Raw genomic sequence first — 22,129 nt, 5'->3', positions numbered from 1 at the left:
AAATCACAAAGAAATCATCCAAAATTAATTCACAAATTCACCATATTTATTTAACAACAATTTATTATTCAACCAGAAGAAAATAATAGAATAGGGATAAATGAAATTAAATAGATTGTATAAGATAAAAACTTGGGAATAATGGGAATAATTGAATTGCCCATTCTACTAACAAATACATATATTATTTCAAACATTCCTAGTTAACAAACAGAGCAAACTGGGCTTTGTTTTATTAAAATAACACTCGGAACTGGATGCACAAGACAAACCCCACCCCCACCCCTTTCGCCAGTCTTCGTCTTGGCCATAGGAAGTATGTTTATCCATGAGAATAATTACAATGCCACCACCATGTCTTATTTAACTGGCTATTCCTGGGTTTTGTTTCCCAAAGTATAGTAAGACTGAAAACAGTCTTCCTGGACACACCATATTTAAACTTCTGAACAAAACCGACAATACAAGGACATGTTTTCTATGCATAAAGGAACGATCCAGGATCTTAAATCTACTCTCTAAGGGCAGTTGTAGCAAGTCTTCCCCAACAACTGCTCTTGAGCTTCCATTAGAAGTGTTTTTGAGTCAACAGGATTTTCTGTTCTAAGTACAAGGAAATGCACGTACATTTTAGTAAATGGTAATCAGCCATACATTACAGATGTGTTAAACAAAGATGGAGTTGAAAAATGTTTCCTTTTAAAAAGAACAAGTTAATTTATACACACAGATTGCAGAATGTTCTTTGATGTATGTGCAAATGTGCACATTGCACAGTACCTGTCCAACATTTATTCTAGTTACATATTTAATATTGACATTAGTCTAGCTAGTGCACTGATGTCTATTAATACCATGTTTATTTGCATACCGTTTCCCACAGTCTACACAGGTATACGGTTTCTCCCCAGTATGCCGGCGCAGGTGTATATTAAGCGAACTTTTCTGTGAAAAGCTTCTTCCACATTCGATGCAGGTGTAGGGTCTTTCTCCAGAGTGAGTACGCATGTGTATTTTAAGATATGTTTTCTGAGCAAATCGCTTGCCGCACACAGGACAGGCGAAAGGCTTCTCTCCGGAGTGTATCCTTAAATGTACTTTCAAATAGCTCAAGTAGCTAAAGTTTTTCTCACAGAACATGCACTGAAACTTTTTCTGCTCCGCACCAGGCGCGAGGGTCTTGGGAGCGTTCAGGCTCGTGTTAGCAGGAAAAAATCCACTGAACTCCTCTGAATTCATTTCAGATGAAGTGGCTCCATCTCCCAGGGCAGATGGTCTTGGGACAAAAGTCTGGTCACCTGCTTGCCTCTGCCGTGTGTTGTCCAAAGGTATGGTGTATGTGATAAAGTCTTCACCACTCCGGGCAACGTCCCCTTCAATGCTAGAGAACGCAGTCCCTATAGATCAACAATTGAAGGTATATAAGTGGACACATCCTTTTAAAAGTGACTATAATACACAGTGTCTTTAATACACATACCCTTCTCGCTACTTCTCGAGTCTGCTTGTGTCTTACTTTTCCCTGAACAATCTTCAAACGCTTCGTCCTTGATAATGATCATGTCAGGTTCATCATCCATCAGATCGACTGACTGACGGGCATGAATAAAATGCAAAACTATTATACCATTTCCTCCGCAACTTAACGACGCAATCACCGTTTTTAGAATACTTTGCGGATGTGCAAGACAACGACCAGCGCGTGCGGTCCTCTCGTGCATGCACACGAACCTCTAACATGCAGGGGTCCGCGCGCGTCCCGTCCTCCTCACGCGCGGTCGCTTTCTTCTCCTTCCACAAGTCCATACACCATTCCTTCCCAAAGACGCCGTCAATGGTGGGACGATGTCCGACTTCTGTTAAACACAGCGCAAATACATTTATACTGACGAACCAAAGGACAGAAAAAGCGATTTCATCACTTTAAATAGGGGGGGGGGAAGATATAAGGAATATATGTATAATTCATATATTTTAATACGTTTTTGGTGGACACTAAAACCTACCGTTAGATCCGCTGCCAAACTGTACATCAGTACTTGCTTGAGCACTTCTTCTGGTCGCTTTGAGCTCTTTCTCAAGAAAATCACATTTGCTCTTGAGAGATTCGTTTTCGCTTATTCGACGAGATATCTCTAGCTTTAATGTTGCATGACTCTGCTCTACAAGTTTACCTATTTCAACTACGGCTGTTTTCGCTAACATTTCCATTATCGATGTTAACTGGGTCTGAAAACGCGAATCACTTACTACCGTTTCCATCATTTAAAAACCACACCCACGACGTTGCAAGCAAACAAAACCTTATTTACAGCGTTACGGTGCTTACTGTCGGCTGTGCGAAATCGCCACCAGTTCGTTTATTTCTCTTTTGATTACTTTATTATGAAAGGAAACGCAGAGGGGGATCATGGGAGTCTTTACCGTAACTCTCGTAGAAGCACACCGCTCGTCTACGTTTGCCCCTCATTCCTTGCTGCTCACCGTCACGGAAAATAATATAAATAGCATCAAGTGCGCCATTGTGGGCCGGTTTTAACCGTGTGATCGTTTTCCTTGGCTCACCCCAGAACACATTATCGCTCGAGTCGAAGAACTTGATCGATGACCGCGACTGCATAATTATTCGTTATAAGTTTGCCCGCTCACTGAGTGGATTCGATATTTGAATATATAGGGTAGGCTTAGTGTAGTTGGTTAGATCGCAATTAAGTCGTGTTTTACGTTAGTGGTCTGGTCGCGATCCCTTTCGTGTTGAAGAAAAAAATAAAGACATACACTTCAACCCAAAAAGTTGCCATTTCTCTTTTCCAAGAATTTAACACTCCATACACAGGTTGAATATTATCTATTTGTTTTAAAACGCAGACTTATGTACATGAATACATAAACCTGATGATTGTTTCCTGTAATTGCATGTTTCATAGACCTGCTGCCCAGAATTATTAAAACATGTTAACTCATGCTTGAACTCTGATCCTCTTTTTGATGTTGTTTTAAACCACAAATAAATCTTTAAAAAACACCACAACAACAACAACACTTATCTTATAATGTCCTCATAGGTAACATCCTGTATATGTTCAGCTCAGTTAACAGTTTGCAATCTCTTTTTGGTCACCAGTTCATCTTGTCCATCTTTCCTTCTGAATTTCCCCCCCAGTGATCAGACTGGTTGCTCACTCAAGTTGTCATTTCTCTCCTCCTTTGTGCCAAATCAGTGAGTTCTTCCTTTCACCCGTCACCGCTGGGTTGTTCATTAGTTGACCTTACCGTCTATCACACTGCTATGTGACAATATTCTAAAAAAGTTACGCAAATAAAACTGAACGGAAAAGACTAACAGGTGTCCATGCCATTACAATCACTAAAAAAAAAAAAAAAAAGGTTGTTTTTTTTTTTAAATAGAATAAACATAACATCTAGGGTTTGTGGCAGTTGCATCCTTCCACAGTCCATTGACTACCTGAGGCTAAGGTCATGCAGGCTTGATTCTACACGGAGGCCTGCAGCAGGGTCTGAATGCACAGCTAAGTGCTTGTTTAGATTGCATTTCTTTGTAAACCCTTTACCACATTTGGCACAGACGAAGGGTTTCTCTCCAGTGTGAGTTCGCTGATGCATATCTAGAGTGCACTTTTGTATGAAACCTTTCCCGCAGTGCACACAGCGATAGGGCTTCTCTCCCGTGTGCGTTCTCTGATGGGTATACAGGTGCCCTTTCTGCGCGTACATCTTGCCACAAAGCGTGCACCTGAAGGGCTTCTCGCCCGTGTGACTCCGCTCATGGATCTCAAGTTGACTGAAACACTTGAAGCGCTTGGCACAGTGCGGGCAGGCAAAGCGTTTCTCCCCGCTCCGCCCGGAGGTGGCGCAGGTCTTTGTGGGCTTTAATGAAAGGAAACTGTGTGAAGCGGCACAATGCGTCTTTCCGATCGTCGAGCTTGACTGGGCTTGTGAAAATGGCCTTTCCTGGGCATGTGCACTGTTTTCAAGTGTGGTTTTGCCCAGCAGATTAGCTGAAGTGGTCTTCATAACTTGGGTTCCCTGGTCAGTAGTGTTGTCAGCAACAAGCAGCGTAGATGATATTTCTTCAGGACTACTACAGCCAATGACACAAGCTACTGTAACTGAGGAGAAATAACGACATTCATCAGGAACTAAAAGTAAAAAAATGATATAGCTGTTATTTTAATTTCAGAGAACAAGGGGGAAAAAAAAAAAAAAAAAAAAAGTTCCATGACTTGTTTTATGCAATTACAAAAACAGACAAAAATTGATCAAGCAGAGACCAAGTCTTCTGTAAAGGGCACTAAACACCACAATGCCAAGCGCTGCTATTACAAAGATAGGAGACACTCACTTTCCTCCCTCGTGGTTGGATCTCCACTTTTAGCGTCCAACAAATCCATTCCGTTTGGCTCCTGTTTGATCGTGATTTCGATGGGGACTTTTCCCCCACAGTGCTGTTGCAGAAAGCCACTTGGTTTCTCTCGGTCAGGCTACATCATAATAAAACATTTAAAGTGTTAGTTCAGATTTATTTGAATAATTCTTTCCACACAGGAAACTGCCTCAAGGTCAAGAACGTTTTGCAAGTTGGCACTATCATTCGCAAAACAGAGAAAACTTACTTGGTTTTGCCCAGTAAATCCAGAAGCTTCCCCCAAAGCAGAATTACCTCTGTTCAACTCTTCCAGGTTATTCTCTCTGGATAAATTAAAACAAATCACTGTGACACTGTGAGTACAGAACTCTGCAGTAGGAAAACATGGGTTAGGCAGTCCTGGACAACGGACAATATATATATTTTAAAAATAGGCCTATAGCGTATGAAGGCAGATCTACCTTTTAATGCATGTTTGGTCGTCTGTCCTGGGACAGAACTCAACAGAGCAATTAAGACCCTGTACTGATTTGAGCACCATGTGTTCACTATTTCCAGCCTCCTGGTTCTTTCCATTTGCCGACAGCATCTGCTCCATCATGTACAATCGTTTCCTCAAAGAGTCAATTTCATGGTGACTGCGCGATACTTCGGACCGTAGTATTTTGCATTCTATGTCGACAAGTTTACTTATCTCCAATACAGCTGTTTTCGCTAATGTTTCCATAATGGCAGCTAACTGAGACTGAAAAGCAGAAAGAGTCGTTAGCATCTCTCAATTCTTTAAAAATTAAGCACTCAAATAAATTAAAAAAAAACGTAATTGTGCTAGCTAGGATAATATTCTCGTACAAATCTACACCAATCTGCTACGCTACGAGCAATGATCTTGCAATTGTAAAAGTTGTTTTGGTCACTTATGCAATCCTTCCCCTCCGCACCTTCCTCTTATTTAGCGTGTCAATGCCATAGAAAAATAACAAGGAAGAGAATTTATAGAGATCAGTAGCCATCAGATCGTTATAATTTAAATTTCGATGGTCAGTACACAGACTTGTTTTACCAAGGCTCTATCATCGCCATCTACTGAAGCGGAGCATAGCAAAGCGATGCCAAAAGAGGCCCACAGAAACTTCAACTACCATAATGCATCAGTACACAAAGCATCCGTTTCCGGTCTGCTGATTGGATGCAGTGACGTCGTATGAGGAAGTTAGAGGCGGGAGCCCGGACGGGAAATTTGGTCAGGTTCAATCTGAGCGAATATTTCAGGGTAAATGTAGTTAACAAAATTATTGAAAGGTTAAATTCCGATAAGTCATGTAACATGTCGTGTTTTGTTGTTTGCACTTGACCATGCTTTGCATGAGGTTTTGTCATCTTCCACCTGTTTGTAATCTTGTGTAGTCCAGGCTAGAAGCTGTCGCTCAGTGCATTGACTCAGCAAATGGATGAAGTTGGTCAAACAAAACAGAATATTTAATGTTTCGAAGGTTTATCCTTCGGGCAGTTTAAAAGTTTATTCTTAACTAGATTTGTTATGAGTTCACTTCTTCCATTACAATTCAACACACCACACTCATGTAACCTATATTATCCCAAAATGTAACAAAATTAACAAGTCTTTAATACCTATGTGTCTTTACTGGACAGATACTGGAGTCTGCTGGAGGAAATTAAACAGCCCAGTATGCAAATAATACAGTACCTCCTCCTACTGTTATTTCAGGTGACAATGTCAGGCCGAAGAGTGCTAGTGTTTCCTTCAGCAGCAGAACTTGGGCCTGCCTTGGCCCAGCTGGTCACATCTCAGGCAGCAAAGTCCCTGGCCAGTGGTTCTTGCTGTTTTTCCCTGGGTCTGTCTGGGGGAGGTCTGGTATCCATTCTAAGTAGGGAGCTGCCTGGGATGCAGAACCTGGACTGCAGCCGATGGCTGGTGGGCTTCTGTGATGAGAGACTGGTTCCTTCTGATGACCCTGAGAGTACATACGGGCTATATAAGGTAACTGGGAGAGTGTGTTCACACACTACTTCAAGAGCTGTATGAATAAGGTTAATATGAACATGAGATGTTCTATAAGATATGAGATGTTCTGTTTCTTCTTTTAGAATCAGTTGTTCACAAAAATCAACATTCCAGAGGAGAGGATTTTGGCAATAGATCCATCCTTACCAGTGCAGGAGTGTGCAGATGACTATGCTGGAAAACTTCGTAAGGTACTCTGATCTAGAACTGCACACAAAAATGAATAAAATGTTCTAGTAATCAAATAATCAGCTTTAATGTGCCTCGTGGTGAGTAAATGAGAGGCTGTAGCAAATTATTTAGTATTCTTTATTTTATTCATTGTTGTATTTTTAGTAAAATAATGGTATAATTTACCTTTAGGAACCTATAGTTACTATATTGACATGAGTTCTGCATTTCAGTTAGAAATAATATTTTGTTATTGTACTGATTTCCAGTGAGGGATAACTTATCTTCTAATTTCTTTTTTACTTTACTGACTACATTAATTGGTATGCAGGACCAGCACGACGAGCTGATGCAGGACAAAATATGTTTGCAGAATGGTCTGTATTTTAACCGGATTTGTGTAGCTAGCTAATGCCCTGTCACAACAAGCTGCCACATGTTCTACAGGTTTTCGAAGCACTGCACTAAATACGTCTGAAACCTAAACCGATTTGGGTTGGTATATTCTGATGACTAGCGTAGAAGTTCTTCAGCAGTATCCTCTTTAATAAAATGCTCCCAGGCCTTGCTTCTTTTTATACTTTCAGCTTAAGTAAATTCACTCTTTCTTTGGCACCACTTAAAAGGTAAACAAGAAATGGACCAATGAAACATTTTTTTGTCAGTAATGTCAGATCATTTTTAGCTGTACTTTGATCAAAAAAGTTCAACTGTGTTATAAGTCTGATAAGATGTAATATTTCTGCACGTTTTGTCAATGTGATGTGCAGCAGTAGTTCATCACATATTTGTCATCTGGATTCTAATTGAAGAGATCATTGTTGTTTCTGCAGGCTTTCAATACAGAACAAATGCCAGTATTTGATATGTTGTTACTTGGCATGGGACCTGATGGACATACATGCTCCCTCTTCCCGGACCATCTTTTACTGCAGGTGAGATCATAATTAGACATTTGTGTGTTATGTCCAGGTAAAGTGTCCTAAAGAATTACCCTAAGCAGAAGTGTAATGGTTATTTCCAGTATGCTCCTAAATGCTTGTTTTGGTTACGGGTACAGGAATTGCTATACACACACACACACACACACACACACACACACACACACACACACACACATATATATATATATATATATATATATATATATATATATATATATATATATATATATATATATATATAAAATTGTGTGTGTGTGTCTATAGCAATTCCTGTTCTCACTCTCACACACACACACACACCCAAAAAATTTTTTGTTTGTTTTGTGTGTGAGAGAGAGAACAGGAATTGCTATAGACACACACAAAAAAAAAAAAAAAATAAAATAAAAAAAAAAAATATATATATATATATATATATATATATATATATATAATTTGTGTGTGTGTGAGTGAGAACAGGAATTGCTATAGACACACACACAAAAATAAATGAATTATATATATAGTGTGTGTGTGTGTGTGTGTGTGACTCACTCTCACACACACACATGTATATGTATGTGTGTGTGTGAGTGAGTGAGTGAGTGAGTACTGTAGTAAGTGATGGAGAGAAATAATTATATATGGTCATTATACCAATTACCAACTATATATGGTCATTGTTGCTAAAACAACAAGTCTAATGGTGGCCTAAGAGCCTAAGACATTTGCACAGTAGTGCATGTGTGTACTTAAAAAATAAATAGATTTGGTCTTGGGTTTTTCCTTACACTCTGGCCTTCTACTGGAGGCGTTTTAGTTTGAGAGTGTGGCACAGTGTTTTTACTCTTCTGCACTGAGATTGATGTTGACATTTCTGGGATCTGTTTGAGCTACTATTCCATCTTAGGGGGTTGTCACTGGGAAAACCCTGATTTTAACCTGCCACATTCCTATTTTTAATCCCTTGTATTTCTTGGCGTTTTCTATCTCTTGGGATTACCAAATTCACTTTTTTTCACTTTTGTTTTCTTCATCTTGTCCACAATCATGATATCTGATTGGTTTGCCGATCTGTTTGGATCAGGAGGTCCCACAGGATCTTAGCCTTGTTCTCCATCACTTTCTGCAGTTCTTCCCATTTGTACTTGGGGTGGGGGGGGTGTCCAGCCTTGTATACATTCCTGTATATAATTCCTCAAGAAACCTACACATATACTGATCGGTTTTTCCAGCATTTCATACAGTTGATTGGATTGTGATTTGGGAGAAATGGAGGCCAAGTCAACACCATGATCTGTTTGTCATGTTCCTCAAACCATTCCTGAACAGTATTTGCAGGATGGCAGGACATATTATTCTGCTGAAAGGGACCACTGCCACTATGGTGTGTACTTAGACTGCAACAAATGGGTAAATGGTATGTGTCAAAGTAATATGAATGCCAGTACACAAGGTTTCACGGCAAAACATTACCCTGAGCATCACACTTCCACTTTCATCTTGTCATCTTCCCATAATGCTTCCTGGTGTCATCTCTTCCCCGAGTAAGTCATGCATATGCATCAATGAGGTAAAAGAACACGTGATTCATCCAGGCCGCCTTCTTCCATTGCTCTATGGTTCAGTTCTGATGCTCACATGCCAATTATAGGCGCTGTCAGCAGTGGATGGGGGTCATCGTGGGCACTCTGACCAATCTAAGGTTACCCAGCCTCGTATGCATCGTACCAGGTGGCATAGATTTTGCTCCCCACGCACATCAATGATCCTTGGGTCACTTTGGGTACTAACCACTACATACCAGGATCACCTCATACATAATACATAAAGAAAGAATACTCTCATCAGACCATGTCAAGAAAGTTGCATGGTTACATGTTCCCTTTTTTCTTCTTATGTTAAGGACAGTACTGAAAATGTTGTGATCTCTAGAGGTGACAGTATCCATTTTCAGGCCACTTTAAACAGATTCACTTAAGATAAAACAACCTGAATGGGAATAAACAGTGTTACACCTACTGTGCAGTGGGAATGTACTCCAGGAGTAATTTTCAACTTTAAAGATGAGATGTGGACCGTATCTTGCTTTGTACACAAAAGTTTTTCCCCTCTAAAACCACACCATCTTGAATGTTTCTTTTCCAGGGTAGCCTACAGTGTGTAACTACTCACTAAACTAATGCAGGCAGATAAGATATATAGGGGATTCATCTCTGCTGCCTGCCTAAAGTATTTATATTAAAGATTTTACAGCTAGATCCAAATAAGCATTTGACATTTCATGCTTGATTTTTTTGATAATACAGGTTTACATTTTCATGCGTGAATGTTGGGAGACACTGATTTTTACCGTCTTGTTAATACCAGTGCTTTTTTCATTTACACAAAGACATCCTACATGTGTATACTGTAAAGGTTAGGAAAAATACTACAATATGCCTCCTTCACATTACCCTGGTTGCTTGTTCACCCATGATCCCCGTGCCTTTAACAGGAATGCCAGAAGATAGTCGCCCCCATCAGTGACTCCCCGAAACCGCCCCCTCAGCGCGTCACCCTCACGCTGCCGGTCGTCAACGCCGCGCGCTGCGTGATCTTCGTGTGCACCGGGGGCAGCAAAGCGCCCGTGCTCAAGGCATGTTAAAACTTGCGTTTGGATTCAAGGAATATGTTCATGCATATTCAACAGCTGCAAAAAAAAAACAAAAAAACTTGTTTTTTTCCTCTGGTACACAGCAAGTGTTGGAGGGTGGAGAAGGCCCCCTTCTGCCTGCAGCGCGTGTCTCACCGGCACGGGGAGAGCTGTTCTGGCTGGTAGACGAGCCGGCGGCGGCATGTCTTACTCTAGACGTGGAAAGACCAAGCCCCGGGGCAAAGTTATGAGGGGGAGGATGACCTGGAGAACAAGATTGTCATAAAACTCATAAACCTACCCCAAAACGTAACGGTTTACGCTTAACGGTGACTGTATGTTCACTGATTTGTCTTTTGCAAGTTGATACGTTGTATATCAGATGAACTTTTGAGTGTAGACGAGGCAACGCTTACATTTCTGTGCGATGTATCTGAAGATTGATTACATTAAACAGTGAAAATTGCTATCTGCGTTCAACCTCTGGGTGTCTGAGATTTGTATAAATTACAAGGACCTCCCCTTTAAGCGTCTCCTTTAATTTCGTCTTCCCTGTTACCGCAGCGTTGTCGCCGAGTTATCTTTTTGTCGGTCGATTTATTTTACGCAGTATCTATTATTGGTCAGTTTTTACTTCGCTACATAAAGCTAGAGCACTGCAGTACCTAGGCGGTTCATTAAAGCCAATTTTAACGTGTTTCCTCGGCAATGTTCACAGTTATTTACTTTCTGTCGCCGCTGCTAAGTCTTTTGAACACTGGACCAGTTCTGGGGTACTTCCACGAGGAGCGCTGGAGCCCGGAATCTCCTCTGCTGGCTCCGAGGGTTGTTCTAGCTATAATCTGCCGAAACGCCGAGCACTCTTTACCCCATTTCCTCGGAGCTATAGAACGATTGAATTATCCGAAGGATCGAATAGCACTTTGGTAAGGGAGTTTGCGAGGTTTTTTTTCTTTGTGGCAAGTTTTTGATAATTGGTATACAAATCAATGTGTTGAAACGGCCTGGTCTTCTGGGGTTTTGCTGAGGCTCGGACTTATGTGTCTACGCTTTGCTTGCAATATGTACAAAGGACGGTAGAGAATTCAAACACATTAGTTTAAACCACAGATCTGTTGAGATTAGGTCTGTGTCCTGATTAAATACAAGCATTGGTTATAAGTGTTTTTGATGAACGCGCTGAAAATGCTCTCGTTTCTAGTGAAGAATAGTTCAATAGTTCTTTTAAGTACATCCCCAAGGTGAAAGAAAAGTAAATGCCTGGAAAACTAACTATGCCTGATTCTTGTATCAGTGGGGGCTGTCACAGGCATGGGCCTGCTCAAGGCATAGACCGATGGACTCCGGGAAGTTATTACTGCAGAGTATCATTTATTTTCTTTTTTTATATCGTCTGTTTGTAGCCATTCGTGTTCACCATACATAATTAATTGCTTACAACCACTGTCTGTAGTTTTGATAGTGCATCTGCATTACAAATCAAATTTTCACTTGCAAAATCAGAGAAGAGTCTTCATATGTGTTTAATTGCGTCGCCACGCTGTAAATAAACTCATCAAAGCGATGTTATGTGCTGTAACCTTGCTCATTTAAATGCTCTTCGTGCCTTAAGTTGTTTGGGAAGATGTTTGAATTGCCTTCTCTCACACAGCAGGAATACATTATGGAAAAATTTCTAGCTCTGGCCTTTAAATGAATTGTTTGGATTCCTGATCTATGAACTAAAAGTTGCCACTGTTATTAATACCCATAAGTTCCTGTAATTTTACCTGTATTTCTGGTATTGTCTTCATTTAATAATGTTCCCAGTATCTCAGTTAGTGCCTCTATTTCATGTCTGGTTCTCCTTGACAGATATTTCAGATGGGGGAAAATGTATCAGCTAAAGAAACACAACCTTTTAGTTTGTTCTTCTATGGCTTCAGAAGGTCTCCTCTATCAGAGTGCTCCCAGAGGAGGAAGGGCTGGGAAACAGAGTGTTGGGACTTGGAAACATCTGTCCACTGGCAGCTGTATGTGCTGGAAAAAGAGATGGGGGGGGGGGAGCTGCCTCTAGAGATTACCTCATCATCCTGCTCTAGGGTTCTCTCCCCCCTTTACTAACGGATTCCAGTTACTACAGTAGGACTGCAGGTCTGAAACAGTAGTGTGGTATTTTCTTATAAACAACCTGCCATTGTCGGGGCCCACAATGGCCAGCAGTGTGATTGGAGGTGTCGGTTAGTGTTTGTGCTTTGAGAAGTCATTCACCCCAGAAAGGGAAGCCTAGTTAAAAGGCCACGTGAAAGGAGATCTGTAAAAAATGCGTTAGTTCCGTTTAGGCTCATCGGGTGGCTTCTGCATTGTTTACAACCCTAAAAAGACACGATAGACGCCACATATTTGGTCGTTGTGAGACCGTTGCACTTTTGTTCAGTCCGTGTGATGGCACAGCCAGGAGCCACAGGGTTCCCATGGACACGAACTTCATCTGAACCCTTCCTGGAGGGCCAGCTTGTACCACCACAACCCAGCTGCACTGTTGATGCCCTGGTCCCTGCAGCCAGAAAGCTCAATCCACCTAAGATGTTGCAGGAGTGATCGGCGAGGTCAGGCTGCGCTGAGAGAAAACGCCGCGCTCGCTGTCTGAATCACGAACTTTGTCTGTTCAGCCATCCAGTCTGTACCTCCATCACTGTCACTACTGGTTTGCTGCTTTGCAGTTTCACTTCTCATGTGGTCAGTGCTCTTATTTCTCATTACAAAGAGGTTCTTTTCGTGGTTTTGCATGTCGGCGTATCCTTTTGTTGTGTAATGGAGCTGCTGCTCACACAGACCAAAGAGCTTCACTCTCGTACACCTTGTGAAGATGTTCTCTCACACCCGTGTCAGCGTTCACTCATGACCTCGTCCACCTGTGCAGGTGAACACAAGTATGTTGATATGCAACACCTTCTGTGTCCAGCTTTTGTTGACTTATTACACAGCAGTGAGACACTTTTATAAAAGGGCTTAGTCTGGCACCCCTGAACAAATACCCTTATCAAACTAACATCAGCTGACAAAAGTGTGAAGTCTTATCTCGTCTAATTTTGAACTGACCAGGGTTGCGACTGACAACAATGCCGACAACACTACGTACCTGCTGCGAGACTGGCTCATCAACGTTCAGAAACTGTACCACTACGTGGAGTGGAGGCCGAAGGAGAAACCCAGGTTTGTCAAACTCTGACCATCATCTCACTGGAGTGGTTTGGACTGGCTTCTTCTCAGCAGAGTTGCTTGGGGAGGGTTGCACCTATTTAGCTCTAGGTAACGTTGCTTAGGTATTGGAAGGTTATGTGTTGCAAGTATAGGAGGGAGATGACGCCAAACTCAGCTGAATTTCTTTGTATCTTCCCCTTTTCCAACACTTCCATCATCAGTGCGTACGCAGGCGAGGAAGGACCCAAGCACTGGCCGAACCAGAGATACGCTCACCTGATGAAACTACGCCAGGCCGCCCTGGAAGGAGCGAGAGACATGTGGGCAGATTACCTGATGGTGAGTGTCGGCCCTACCACGCATGACAGTACAAACCCAGAGGTTCCCAGCATGGTTTTAGAAAGCAATCCATGATTTACCATATTTATTTTTCTGTCTGGATATGCAAGTTTTGTCATCTCATCTTTCTGCCCTCATTCTTCATTCACCCAAGTATCAAATATTGTTTTTCTGTGTGCTATTAGATAGTCGACTGTGACAATCTCCTGACCAATCGGGATGTGCTGTGGAGACTGATACGAGAGAATAAGACCATCGTGGCTCCGATGCTGGAGTCCCACGCAGCATATTCCAATTTCTGGTGTGGAATGACTGCCGAGGTGTGTGTGTGTGTGTGTGTGTGTGATGAATGCAAATAAATGAGAGAAACGCATGTGAATGGGACTACATGCATCGTGAGCCTGCCTCCCTGTTCCTCCAGGGCTACTACAAGCGCACTCCCGCCTACATCCCCATGCGAAAGCAGCTGCGCAAGGGCTGCTTCGCCGTCCCCATGGTGCACTCCACCTTCCTGGTGGATCTGCGCAAAGCGGCGTCCCGGCTCCTCGCCTTCCACCCGCCCCACCCCGAGTACAGCTGGGCCTTTGACGACATCATCGTCTTCGCCTACTCGGCCCGAATGGCAGGTGTGGTGTTGGTTGTTTTTAAGAAAAGCCTCATCACAACGGGTGGTCGTTGTTCAAATGGTAATGGACCCAGACTCCCATTCTTCAGGGGTCAGACTACGTGGCTTTCGTGTTAGTTCCAACATAGCTACTGAATCATTCACACTACCAAATGGTTTGCCTTAAGAATAATAATGATTATAATGGGCCTGGAGTTTAAGGGAGGAAACCTAAAGGATTTGTCTCCTTTCTGACTGCCACTGTATTCTGTTTTTGCCTTTTCTGTTCAGAGGTGCAGATGTATGTTTGTAACCGAGAGACGTACGGCTTCCTGCCCGTCCCTCTGCGCTCCCACAACACCCTGAGGGATGAGACAGACAGCTTCATTCACACTGTCCTTGAGGTCAATGGTGAGTTTACAGACTGAAGTTGAGACATATTGATCAGTAACCCACCGGTTTCACGCTCCCTTTTGTTTCGGGCTGCCTCGGGTTTCAGGCTGCCTCTATTTCAGCTTTCATTGGTATATGGGCTGCCAAGGGTTTTGAGCTGTCTCATGTTATCAGTTAGTTAGGTTAGGGGTTCGGGTTGGGGCTTAGGGTTAGGTTAGGGTTTAGGCCAGCTTGACCACATGGTTTATTTTTCCTGTCCCCCCACAGTGCGCAATTCCCCTGCAGAGCCTTCCAGACACCTTCCTGCTCCTGTCAAAAAAATGGACAAGATGGGCTTTGATGAGGTGCGTTTTGCCTTTGTTGTGAGTGGATTGATCAGACAGTGGCAGTCCCAGATTTCTGTGTGTTAAGGCACGGACACTTCAGCTGATTTCACAAAGTAGATTTTTTTTTAAAGAGAGTTTGGGGAGCATGGTTAAAACTATGGCTTTTTGTGTGTGTGTGTGAATTGATTGGCTGCAGGTATTCATGATTAACCTGCAGCGTCGGGTTGATCGGCGAGAGCGGATGCTCAGGGCTCTACGTGAACAGGAAATCGACTGTAAGATCGTGGCAGCTGTCGATGGCAAGTACGTTCCGATTCCTTCAATTCTTTATTTATTTATTTATTTATTAACTTTAAGGCGGGTCATTTAAGAACAGTTTTTATTTCCTCTTTTATTTAAGACAAACAGCAGCAACCACTTGAGGAAGAAGGGAATTTTAAAAATGTAAATATATGAAGAATAAATAAATAATGCTCCCCCAAAGTGACGTGTGTCTCTCTGCTGTTTTCCCCAGAGCCATGAACGTGAGTGACATCCAGCGCATGGGAATCCACATGCTTGCGGGCTACAGCGACCCCTACCACGGCAGACCTCTCACCAAAGGAGAGTTGGGCTGCTTCCTCTCTCACTATAACATATGGAAAGAGGTGCGCATGCAGCTCGCAAACGCAGCCCTGTGTGTGTGTGTGGAGCCGATCGCCTTGACTCGGACTCATCCGTACGCAGATCGTGGAGCGTGGCCTGAGGACTTCTCTGGTGATAGAAGATGACCTGCGTTTCGAGATCTTCTTCAAGCGCCGCCTGCAAAACCTGATGAGGGAGGTGGAGAGCAAGGGCCTGGACTGGGACCTTATGTGAGTTGGCACATTTCCCAGAAGCTCCTTGGAGATGTCTGGTTAAAGTACTCCAATAAGAAGCTAAACTATCTTCCATTTTAATCCTCTTGTGTGGACCTTTCTCAGTTACATAGGCAGGAAGAGGATGCAGGTGGACCGTCCGGAGAAAGCCGTACACAATGTACACAACCTGGTGGAGGCGGACTACTCCTATTGGACGCTGGGTTATATGATGTCATTACAAGGTGCCAAAAAGCTCCTGAAAGCAGAACCTCTCACAAAGATGCTGCCCGTGGATGAGTTCCTTCCCATTATGTTCAACAAGCATCCTGTGTGAGTCTGACATGTGGACCACATGTTCACATTTAATTTTAGGTCGCTTATTAATGGCTCGGTGCCGACTCGGTTACACACAGCTGGGCGTTTAGAGTGTGACGTGGCCAGTGCACGGAGTAACGGCCACCGTGGGGCAGAGTGACACGCTCGCTAGAAATGCTTAGCCATGGAAGAAGATGCTCCTGGCTGAGAATGTACACATTGCTGCCTTAGCTGTAATTAGAGCAGATGTTAAGAATACCAGTGATAAGTGAGTCTGTATACTCATGTTTATAAATGTTGATGCTATGTTCCACGGCAAGCAATAATTAAGTTAGTTTGTTTTTGAATAAAACTTACTTGGTAAAATATCTCTTGGCAAGTAAAAACTAGGGTTTATTTGTTAAAGATGTACATAAAGGCTATGAAACTGTTAGCAGGGTAACTCATTTTTTAGTGTTGCCCACAGAGGTTACATTACTGGTCTACGTTTGAGCAGGGATAAATTGAATTGTGTTATTAATATGGTTTGAAATGTGCACGGCTTTGTATCGTTTTCAGATCCGACTACATGGAACAGTTTGAGAGGAGAGACCTGAAGGCATTCTCGGCGGAGCCTCTGCTGGTGTACCCCACGCACTACACGGGCGAGTCGGGCTACGTCAGCGACACAGAGACGTCCACAGTGTGGGACAACGAGAGCGTGCGCACGGACTGGGACAGGAAACGCTCACGCAAGACGCACGAGCAGGCCGAGATCAGCACAGAGGCGCAAAACTCGGACGTGATGCGCTCGCCCCTGGATAGCACGGCGCGGGACGAGTTATGAGCGACACTTACACACCCTGCCAGAGTCGCGCACAAAGCACTTTTTGGAGAGAGCGCTGTCATGAGATTACTTTTTTTTTAATCTCTCTTTTCTTTCCGGGACATCCCACACTGTGCATTTTGACTGACCAAAGAATAACTTAAGGTTTTCTTTTGTTTTGTTTTTTTTCCCTTTCATTGTTTTTCCGTTGAGCCTCTGTGCTTTAGTCTCTCTAGATCAGAGGAGTCCAACTTCAGTCCTGGAGATCTGCTGATCTGGGAGGTTTGTGGTATTCTCCTAATGTAACACACCTGCCCCAGCCAATCCAGGCCTTCAGCACCATTTGAAGCTCCATGTATTTTGGAACTGCACTCTGCATGGGGGGGTAAGTGTCCAGGACTGGAGGTGGATACAGATGACCACATATCCCTATGGTAGCACTATCGGAATAAGCACGCTGTTTCCTGTGATTGATGCTTATACTGGCTGGGATGGATCTTTTTCATTCTGTACTTATTGTTCTGTTATTAGTAATAGTGGCAATTGTACTGTTATAAAATTAAAAGGATTTTCAGTCATAATGTTTATGTGCATGATTTTTTTGGTTGGTGTGGGGTTTAGTTTTTTGTTTTGTTTTTTTTTTTTTTTTTGTTGTTTTTTCCTCTTCCAGTTGTGTATACATTATGGCCACCTGTGTTACTGACATGGTCATCCATCAGCAAAAGGGTGTGCAGTATGTAGAAGGCAGTAGCTTTTGCCACAAACTCTTTTTTTTTTCCTGATCCAACCACTGCAGACACTGCACAGTAAGTGCTTGTGCATCTGTATTGTCAGAGAAGCTATGAAACTCCCAGGCAAATTCCACGCAGCCACAAAAATGTCTTGTGAGAGGGGGCTGCTCTGCGCGCTGCCCTGCGCTGACGTCCACGCTGCATCACTGTTCCTGGTGTCTCATCCGGATGATTTTTGTGCAGGCCTCTGAACAAAACCCATGATAAATGTGATTCGAGCGCTTGTGACGCATACCTAATGTCATTTGTCCTTGCGTGTTCGTTAACGATGCGGAGATGCACGGTGACTGTAGGTTTGGGAGATTTGTAGATTACACAGACTGTCAGACTGTGTGTGTGCTTGTGTGGTGGAATGTTGTATGCCACGTTGCCGAGTGGTCGCTTGCTAGATGACATCGCAAGCCGTAATGACACGTCGCGAAGGCTGAGGCCCACCAAGCCTGCCTGCGACCTGCCCCTAAACCCACCCCACGGTTCTCCTACCCTCTCGTTATGTCTGCACTAGCTTATAGTTAAGCTTAATGTACTGTATACCACGGCATCAGATTGACTCTTGGGTATACAACATAATTACATACTATGCATAAAAGATGGATTTAGGTGAGGAGAATGAAAAGTGCTTCAGGTCTCATTGGCCAGAGATCAGCCATTGTGCTGTATTCTGCTCTCTAGTTCCCCTGTGTTCCTGTTTCAGTAGTCCCTTTCTCTTTCAAAGCTTCCCATATTCTTTTATATGCCATTTTTCCATGATGTCCACTTAGTGTTTGTGTAGCTTTTTGTTCCATAGTTAATTTTACATGACCATTTTGTTCATCCTCCCTTTAGAATTAAACATAAATCCTCTCTCTTCTGATTGGCTGCCCTGTAACGTGCCTCGTTCAGAAAGCACTGATTGCTGAAATGTGCCTGAAAACCAAATTTAAGTGGGTGGGGCTAAACTGCTGTAGGCTGAATGTTCTTATGACATCATAAGATTTCAAAACAGGATGCTTTTGCAGCTTAGGTTCCATATATGAACGATATGGACTGGGGGAGTGAAGGGTGTGAATTTTGAATCTTTAACAATATTTACATATTACTTCAGCATTCTTTATTTTAATTAATTCAGGTTATTAATTAATAACCTTTTTTTTGTTTTGTTACAATTGCCTGGCAGTTGTGATGCAGAGGCTAGTATGGGGTCTTTACTCCAGCTGTTAGGATTAAGGATAATTGGCATTTGGTCTGGGACATACTTCTAGGATTCCTATCAGTGTTACAAAGCTACTCAGACTAAGTAATCCATTACAAATTACCCATTGCTAATTAACTCTCTCAAACTATAATGGGGATACTTATTACTTTCTAAGCTAAACATGTTACTTATTACTTTTCTTCTAAGTAACTAACTAAATCCCTAATACAATTGTAAAAAGAACATTTAAATATGACATCAAATATAATTTTAGGAAGGTCTTTATTAAGGAAGAAAGAGCCAGTAACAGTCAAAATGATTTAAAATGCACATCTCTTTAGTCATGAGTTTTGTGGCATGTTGTAGCATCAAATACTCTGGATCTTCAAGCGCATAACAGTGAAACCTTCAGGCTGTGGTGCAGTTTCACTTCATAGTGAATCATTCTTTGTGCAATGCTTTCAGAAGGAAACTCCCACTTTCACCATGATTGTGTATACCCTACTGGCTTATGCATGTGTACATTTACAGAATTTTGTCTATCCTGTGTTTGTCTATTAACCTTTGGGACCAGACATTTCACTCTAGCAGACGCGCTTACCCAGAGAGACTTGTGTATATTTATCTGTATGACAGTGTGTGTGCCCTCTGGTGTTCAAACCTATGGCCTTGGTGTTAGAAGTACCTTTCTCTAACTGCTTAATAGTGTAAACTACAGGAGCTGAACTTGTGGACAATTCAAGTGGAACAATATCAAGACTAGTGATTGTCTACTATTTGTCCCATTCTGGCCTTTTCCTTGGACTTGTAACATATTACAGCCAGCAGAGGGCATGCAATAGTAAGAAGAACTTTGGCCTCTACGTCTTCCAGTTTTTCACCATGAAAATGAGAAGTGCCATTACTGTTGCTTATACTACAGTTATAACTACTGGCTCTTAGAATAATGTGACAACACAAAAGCCGTATCGGCCACATGTAGTTCACCACAGTTTATTAATAAATGATGAGACCAGTGATGGTGCCAGTTCCTCAGCCAGCGCATTTTCTCAGTGGTTTAGCACAAGCTTAGGGGTGAATAGGTGTGTCCTAGACTTACAGCAAGGCCCACATCCTCTTCACGCGATGGTGAAAGAGCATTGGCCAATCTCCGCTTTAGAGGAAGCAAAGGATGTGCAGAACAGATGAGACAGAGAAGCAGCACATCAGCCCTCGGGCCCGTCTGTCTGTCCGTGTTTGCACCGGTGTCGATGGACTAAAGGCAGACCTGGTGCTCCCAGGCTGAGCGCGCAGCATCCTCAGTAAAGGTTGATGGAGTAACTAACTGGCGTGTGAAGGTCTGGCGTCTGCTGGTGATTTACTGATAGAGGACTAAATGGAGGCGATAACAGAGCCCACACAGCTAAGGCAACCCAAGGGTGAGTTGAACGAGGCAGGCGTCATGGCACAGGGACATTAGGTTAAGGGTGAGTTGTTACAGATGTTAAATCATGAAGGAAAAGATCCAGTTAAGCTACAGTCGTCTGGTGCTACATTTTGGAACAACTGACTCTCTTCTGTCTTTTGTTCCTTTTCTTCCTCTGTGTGTGTGTGTGTGTGTGTGTGTGTGTGTGTGTGTGTGTGTGTGTGTGTGTGTGTGTGTGTGTGTGTGTAATGCACGCACACTACATCTCTCTACCAGTGTATGATCTGTGTATTTCCTGTCTTGGATCCTAGTTGCAGTTCTGTTAAGAAGCTCTAGCTATTGTGAGGGTATGAGGTATAACATGCTGTACATTTATATATATCAGACTGGCAAAAACAAAAAAACAAAAAACCTTTAAAACATTTTTAAAAAAAAATATTTCCATCAGAAATTCCAGAAAAGATTGCTTTGTCTCAACACTGTATTACAACTAATATAGCTGAGAAAGCACTGTTTTTTACATAGACGTAAAACTGAGGAGGACACTTACCGTTTATGTAGTGGTTGAGTTTATATTTCATTTTGTATACAGGTTTACTGTATTTTTGTACATCATGTATTTTTGATCAATTTTACAAACTAATAACGTATTTGTAAAACACTCCATTTTGAGATCAAAATCTGAAGCTGCTTTACGCGGGAAATACTGGACAAGCACATTTAAGGGCAGTTGTTTCTGTTTTCATTTGAGTGTATGCAGAAATTCATTACGTCAGTCTTTTGTCTGTTCCATTCGAAATGACACTCACTTTCTGCGGGAACTTACTCTGTTGAGCAACGGCGAAATTAATAATATACCTCCCCAACTACTAAATGATGAATGGAGGGCTAATAATAGACTATTTTTTATGTAACCCAGTCTGCCACACTAGAAACTTTCGTGTTTACGGTAATTATCCTGCACTATGACCCGTATCCAGCACTATGTTGTTTAATTGCCGTGGTGCGATATTTCAGTTTACTGGATACTGTACTGTTTTAATGCTTCACTTGATTTGTGCCATTGTGACAGATGTGCACGACCCTCTTTAAAGGAAAAACAGCTTGACTTCTCCTGTAGTGTATCATGTCTTATAACTGCAAGCAGGATGTGGTTGACCGAAACTGCAGGCGGGGAGGCAGAGGAGATGATTTTTTTCAGGTGTCCCGTGTATATCGAGTTTCCTAGGCTCGCCAACTTCTGTGCAACCTGCCCGTATAGCGCGCTATCCTGGCTAAATGTGCACGATGTATTCGAGCTTTTCCTCTTGCACTGTCTCAGCTTCATGCTACTCTAGTGCAGCGTCTGGGGGAAATGTGCGAGGTTACGTTTCCCGCATCTCACAGGCTGCACGTCAAATGGTGTCATTGCCGCAGTTTCGCGAAGGACGCTTGTGCGGCCTCGTGCCACCTTAGCTCGCTCGCTCGCTCGCTTCGCGTGGCTCCTCCCAAACCGTGGGACTTTGATCTGTCCCTTCCTGAATTTAGTTTGGTTTTTGGCGAATGTTTGTTTGTAGAAGTCGCTTTAGTTCCATTCTGGTAGGTTTACAGCTAGGTCTTCTAGGTTGTGTGTGATTACAGCAAGTGTCAGTAACTCTTGAGGTGGCAGGTGAGATCCTGCGTTTGGATGCGCATCATCAGTACTTTTTCAGGCCGTAATATAGAAAGTGCATGAAAGCATAGAAAGTTCTTGTAGAGTTATTGTCCAATTGTTTCACTGGCTTGCTTTCTCTCTCTCTCTCTCTCTCTCTCTCTCTCTCTCTCTCTCTCTCTC

At 42.7% G+C, this 22,129-nt stretch overlaps 4 protein-coding genes across 11 annotated transcripts in view; 3 read left to right on the top strand and 1 right to left on the bottom strand.

Annotated features, from left to right (window-relative positions):
• Positions 1–28: 28 nt before the first annotated feature.
• Positions 29–5,428, bottom strand: LOC113581866 (uncharacterized). Its single transcript, XM_035525734.2, has 8 exons — positions 4,849–5,428; positions 4,635–4,710; positions 4,364–4,502; positions 3,467–4,130; positions 2,007–2,266; positions 1,732–1,856; positions 1,481–1,592; positions 29–1,397 (listed from the first exon to the last, which is right to left on the bottom strand). Exons 1-8 carry the CDS (start codon positions 5,157–5,159, stop codon positions 826–828), a joined length of 2,259 nt encoding a protein of 752 aa, XP_035381627.2. The 5' UTR covers positions 5,160–5,428; the 3' UTR covers positions 29–825.
• A 124-nt stretch (positions 5,429–5,552) lies between these two features.
• pgls (6-phosphogluconolactonase) lies at positions 5,553–10,609 on the top strand. Of its 2 annotated transcripts, none has more exons than XM_027017282.3 (6): positions 5,553–5,660; positions 6,117–6,389; positions 6,497–6,604; positions 7,418–7,519; positions 10,005–10,145; positions 10,247–10,609. In XM_027017282.3, the coding sequence occupies exons 1-6, from the start codon at positions 5,592–5,594 to the stop codon at positions 10,391–10,393; spliced, it is 840 nt and encodes a 279-aa protein (XP_026873083.1). In that variant the 5' UTR covers positions 5,553–5,591; the 3' UTR covers positions 10,394–10,609. The 2 variants fall into 2 exon arrangements, with proteins under 2 accessions (XP_026873083.1, XP_081572593.1); XM_081716467.1 differs by having other exon boundaries at positions 10,005–10,149; positions 10,251–10,609.
• Positions 10,610–10,713: 104 nt separating this feature from the next.
• colgalt1a (collagen beta(1-O)galactosyltransferase 1a) lies at positions 10,714–17,527 on the top strand. Of its 5 annotated transcripts, none has more exons than XM_027017303.3 (13): positions 10,927–12,860; positions 12,957–13,044; positions 13,227–13,337; positions 13,547–13,664; positions 13,850–13,984; positions 14,086–14,290; positions 14,560–14,679; positions 14,929–15,005; positions 15,184–15,290; positions 15,502–15,634; positions 15,714–15,841; positions 15,950–16,156; positions 16,700–17,527. In XM_027017303.3, the coding sequence occupies exons 4-13, from the start codon at positions 13,605–13,607 to the stop codon at positions 16,965–16,967; spliced, it is 1,440 nt and encodes a 479-aa protein (XP_026873104.2). In that variant the 5' UTR covers positions 10,927–12,860; positions 12,957–13,044; positions 13,227–13,337; positions 13,547–13,604; the 3' UTR covers positions 16,968–17,527. The 5 variants fall into 5 exon arrangements, with proteins under 5 accessions (XP_026873101.3, XP_026873104.2, XP_026873103.3 ...); XM_027017302.3 differs by having other exon boundaries at positions 12,957–13,054; XM_035525242.2 differs by having other exon boundaries at positions 10,948–11,068; positions 11,997–13,054.
• A 2,554-nt stretch (positions 17,528–20,081) lies between these two features.
• Positions 20,082–22,129, top strand: part of gmip (GEM interacting protein) — a 15,876-nt gene continuing 13,828 nt past the window's right edge. For 2 of the 3 annotated variants that reach the window (XM_081716464.1, XM_027017275.3), the window contains exon 1: positions 20,083–20,329. In XM_081716464.1, the coding sequence (XP_081572590.1) occupies positions 20,287–20,329 (43 nt within the window). In that variant the 5' untranslated portion in view covers positions 20,083–20,286. Of the gene's footprint in view, positions 20,330–22,129 lie in introns of all 3 variants that reach the window. The other variant, XM_081716463.1, reaches the window with a different exon arrangement.

This window comes from Electrophorus electricus, chromosome 6 (assembly GCF_041902795.1).
Source record: "Electrophorus electricus isolate QZ-2024a chromosome 6, ASM4190279v1, whole genome shotgun sequence".
NCBI classification, from domain to species: domain Eukaryota; kingdom Metazoa; phylum Chordata; class Actinopteri; order Gymnotiformes; family Gymnotidae; genus Electrophorus; species Electrophorus electricus.
This window is presented reverse-complemented; position numbering and strand designations above follow the sequence as displayed.

Bases quoted from the DNA above. Each gene is read 5' to 3' on its own strand.
- pgls (XM_027017282.3), top strand. From the start codon at position 5,592: ATGAGGAAGTTAGAGGCGGGAGCCCGGACGGGAAATTTGGTCAGGTTC. The intron at 6,390-6,496 runs GTAACTGGGAGA...TTCTTCTTTTAG, and splicing joins GTACATACGGGCTATATAAG to AATCAGTTGTTCACAAAAAT. The intron at 6,605-7,417 runs GTACTCTGATCT...TTGTTTCTGCAG, and splicing joins ATGCTGGAAAACTTCGTAAG to GCTTTCAATACAGAACAAAT.
- LOC113581866 (XM_035525734.2), bottom strand. From the start codon at position 5,159: ATGCTAACGACTCTTTCTGCTTTTCAGTCTCAGTTAGCTGCCATTATG. The intron at 4,503-4,634 runs GTAAGTTTTCTC...ATTATGATGTAG, and splicing joins GATTTACTGGGCAAAACCAA to CCTGACCGAGAGAAACCAAG. The intron at 1,593-1,731 runs GTTCGTGTGCAT...CATGCCCGTCAG, and splicing joins CGGACCCCTGCATGTTAGAG to TCAGTCGATCTGATGGATGA.
- colgalt1a (XM_027017300.3), top strand. From the start codon at position 10,851: ATGTTCACAGTTATTTACTTTCTGTCGCCGCTGCTAAGTCTTTTGAAC. The intron at 13,338-13,546 runs GTTTGTCAAACT...TTCCATCATCAG, and splicing joins AGGCCGAAGGAGAAACCCAG to TGCGTACGCAGGCGAGGAAG. The intron at 15,635-15,713 runs GTGCGCATGCAG...ATCCGTACGCAG, and splicing joins ACTATAACATATGGAAAGAG to ATCGTGGAGCGTGGCCTGAG.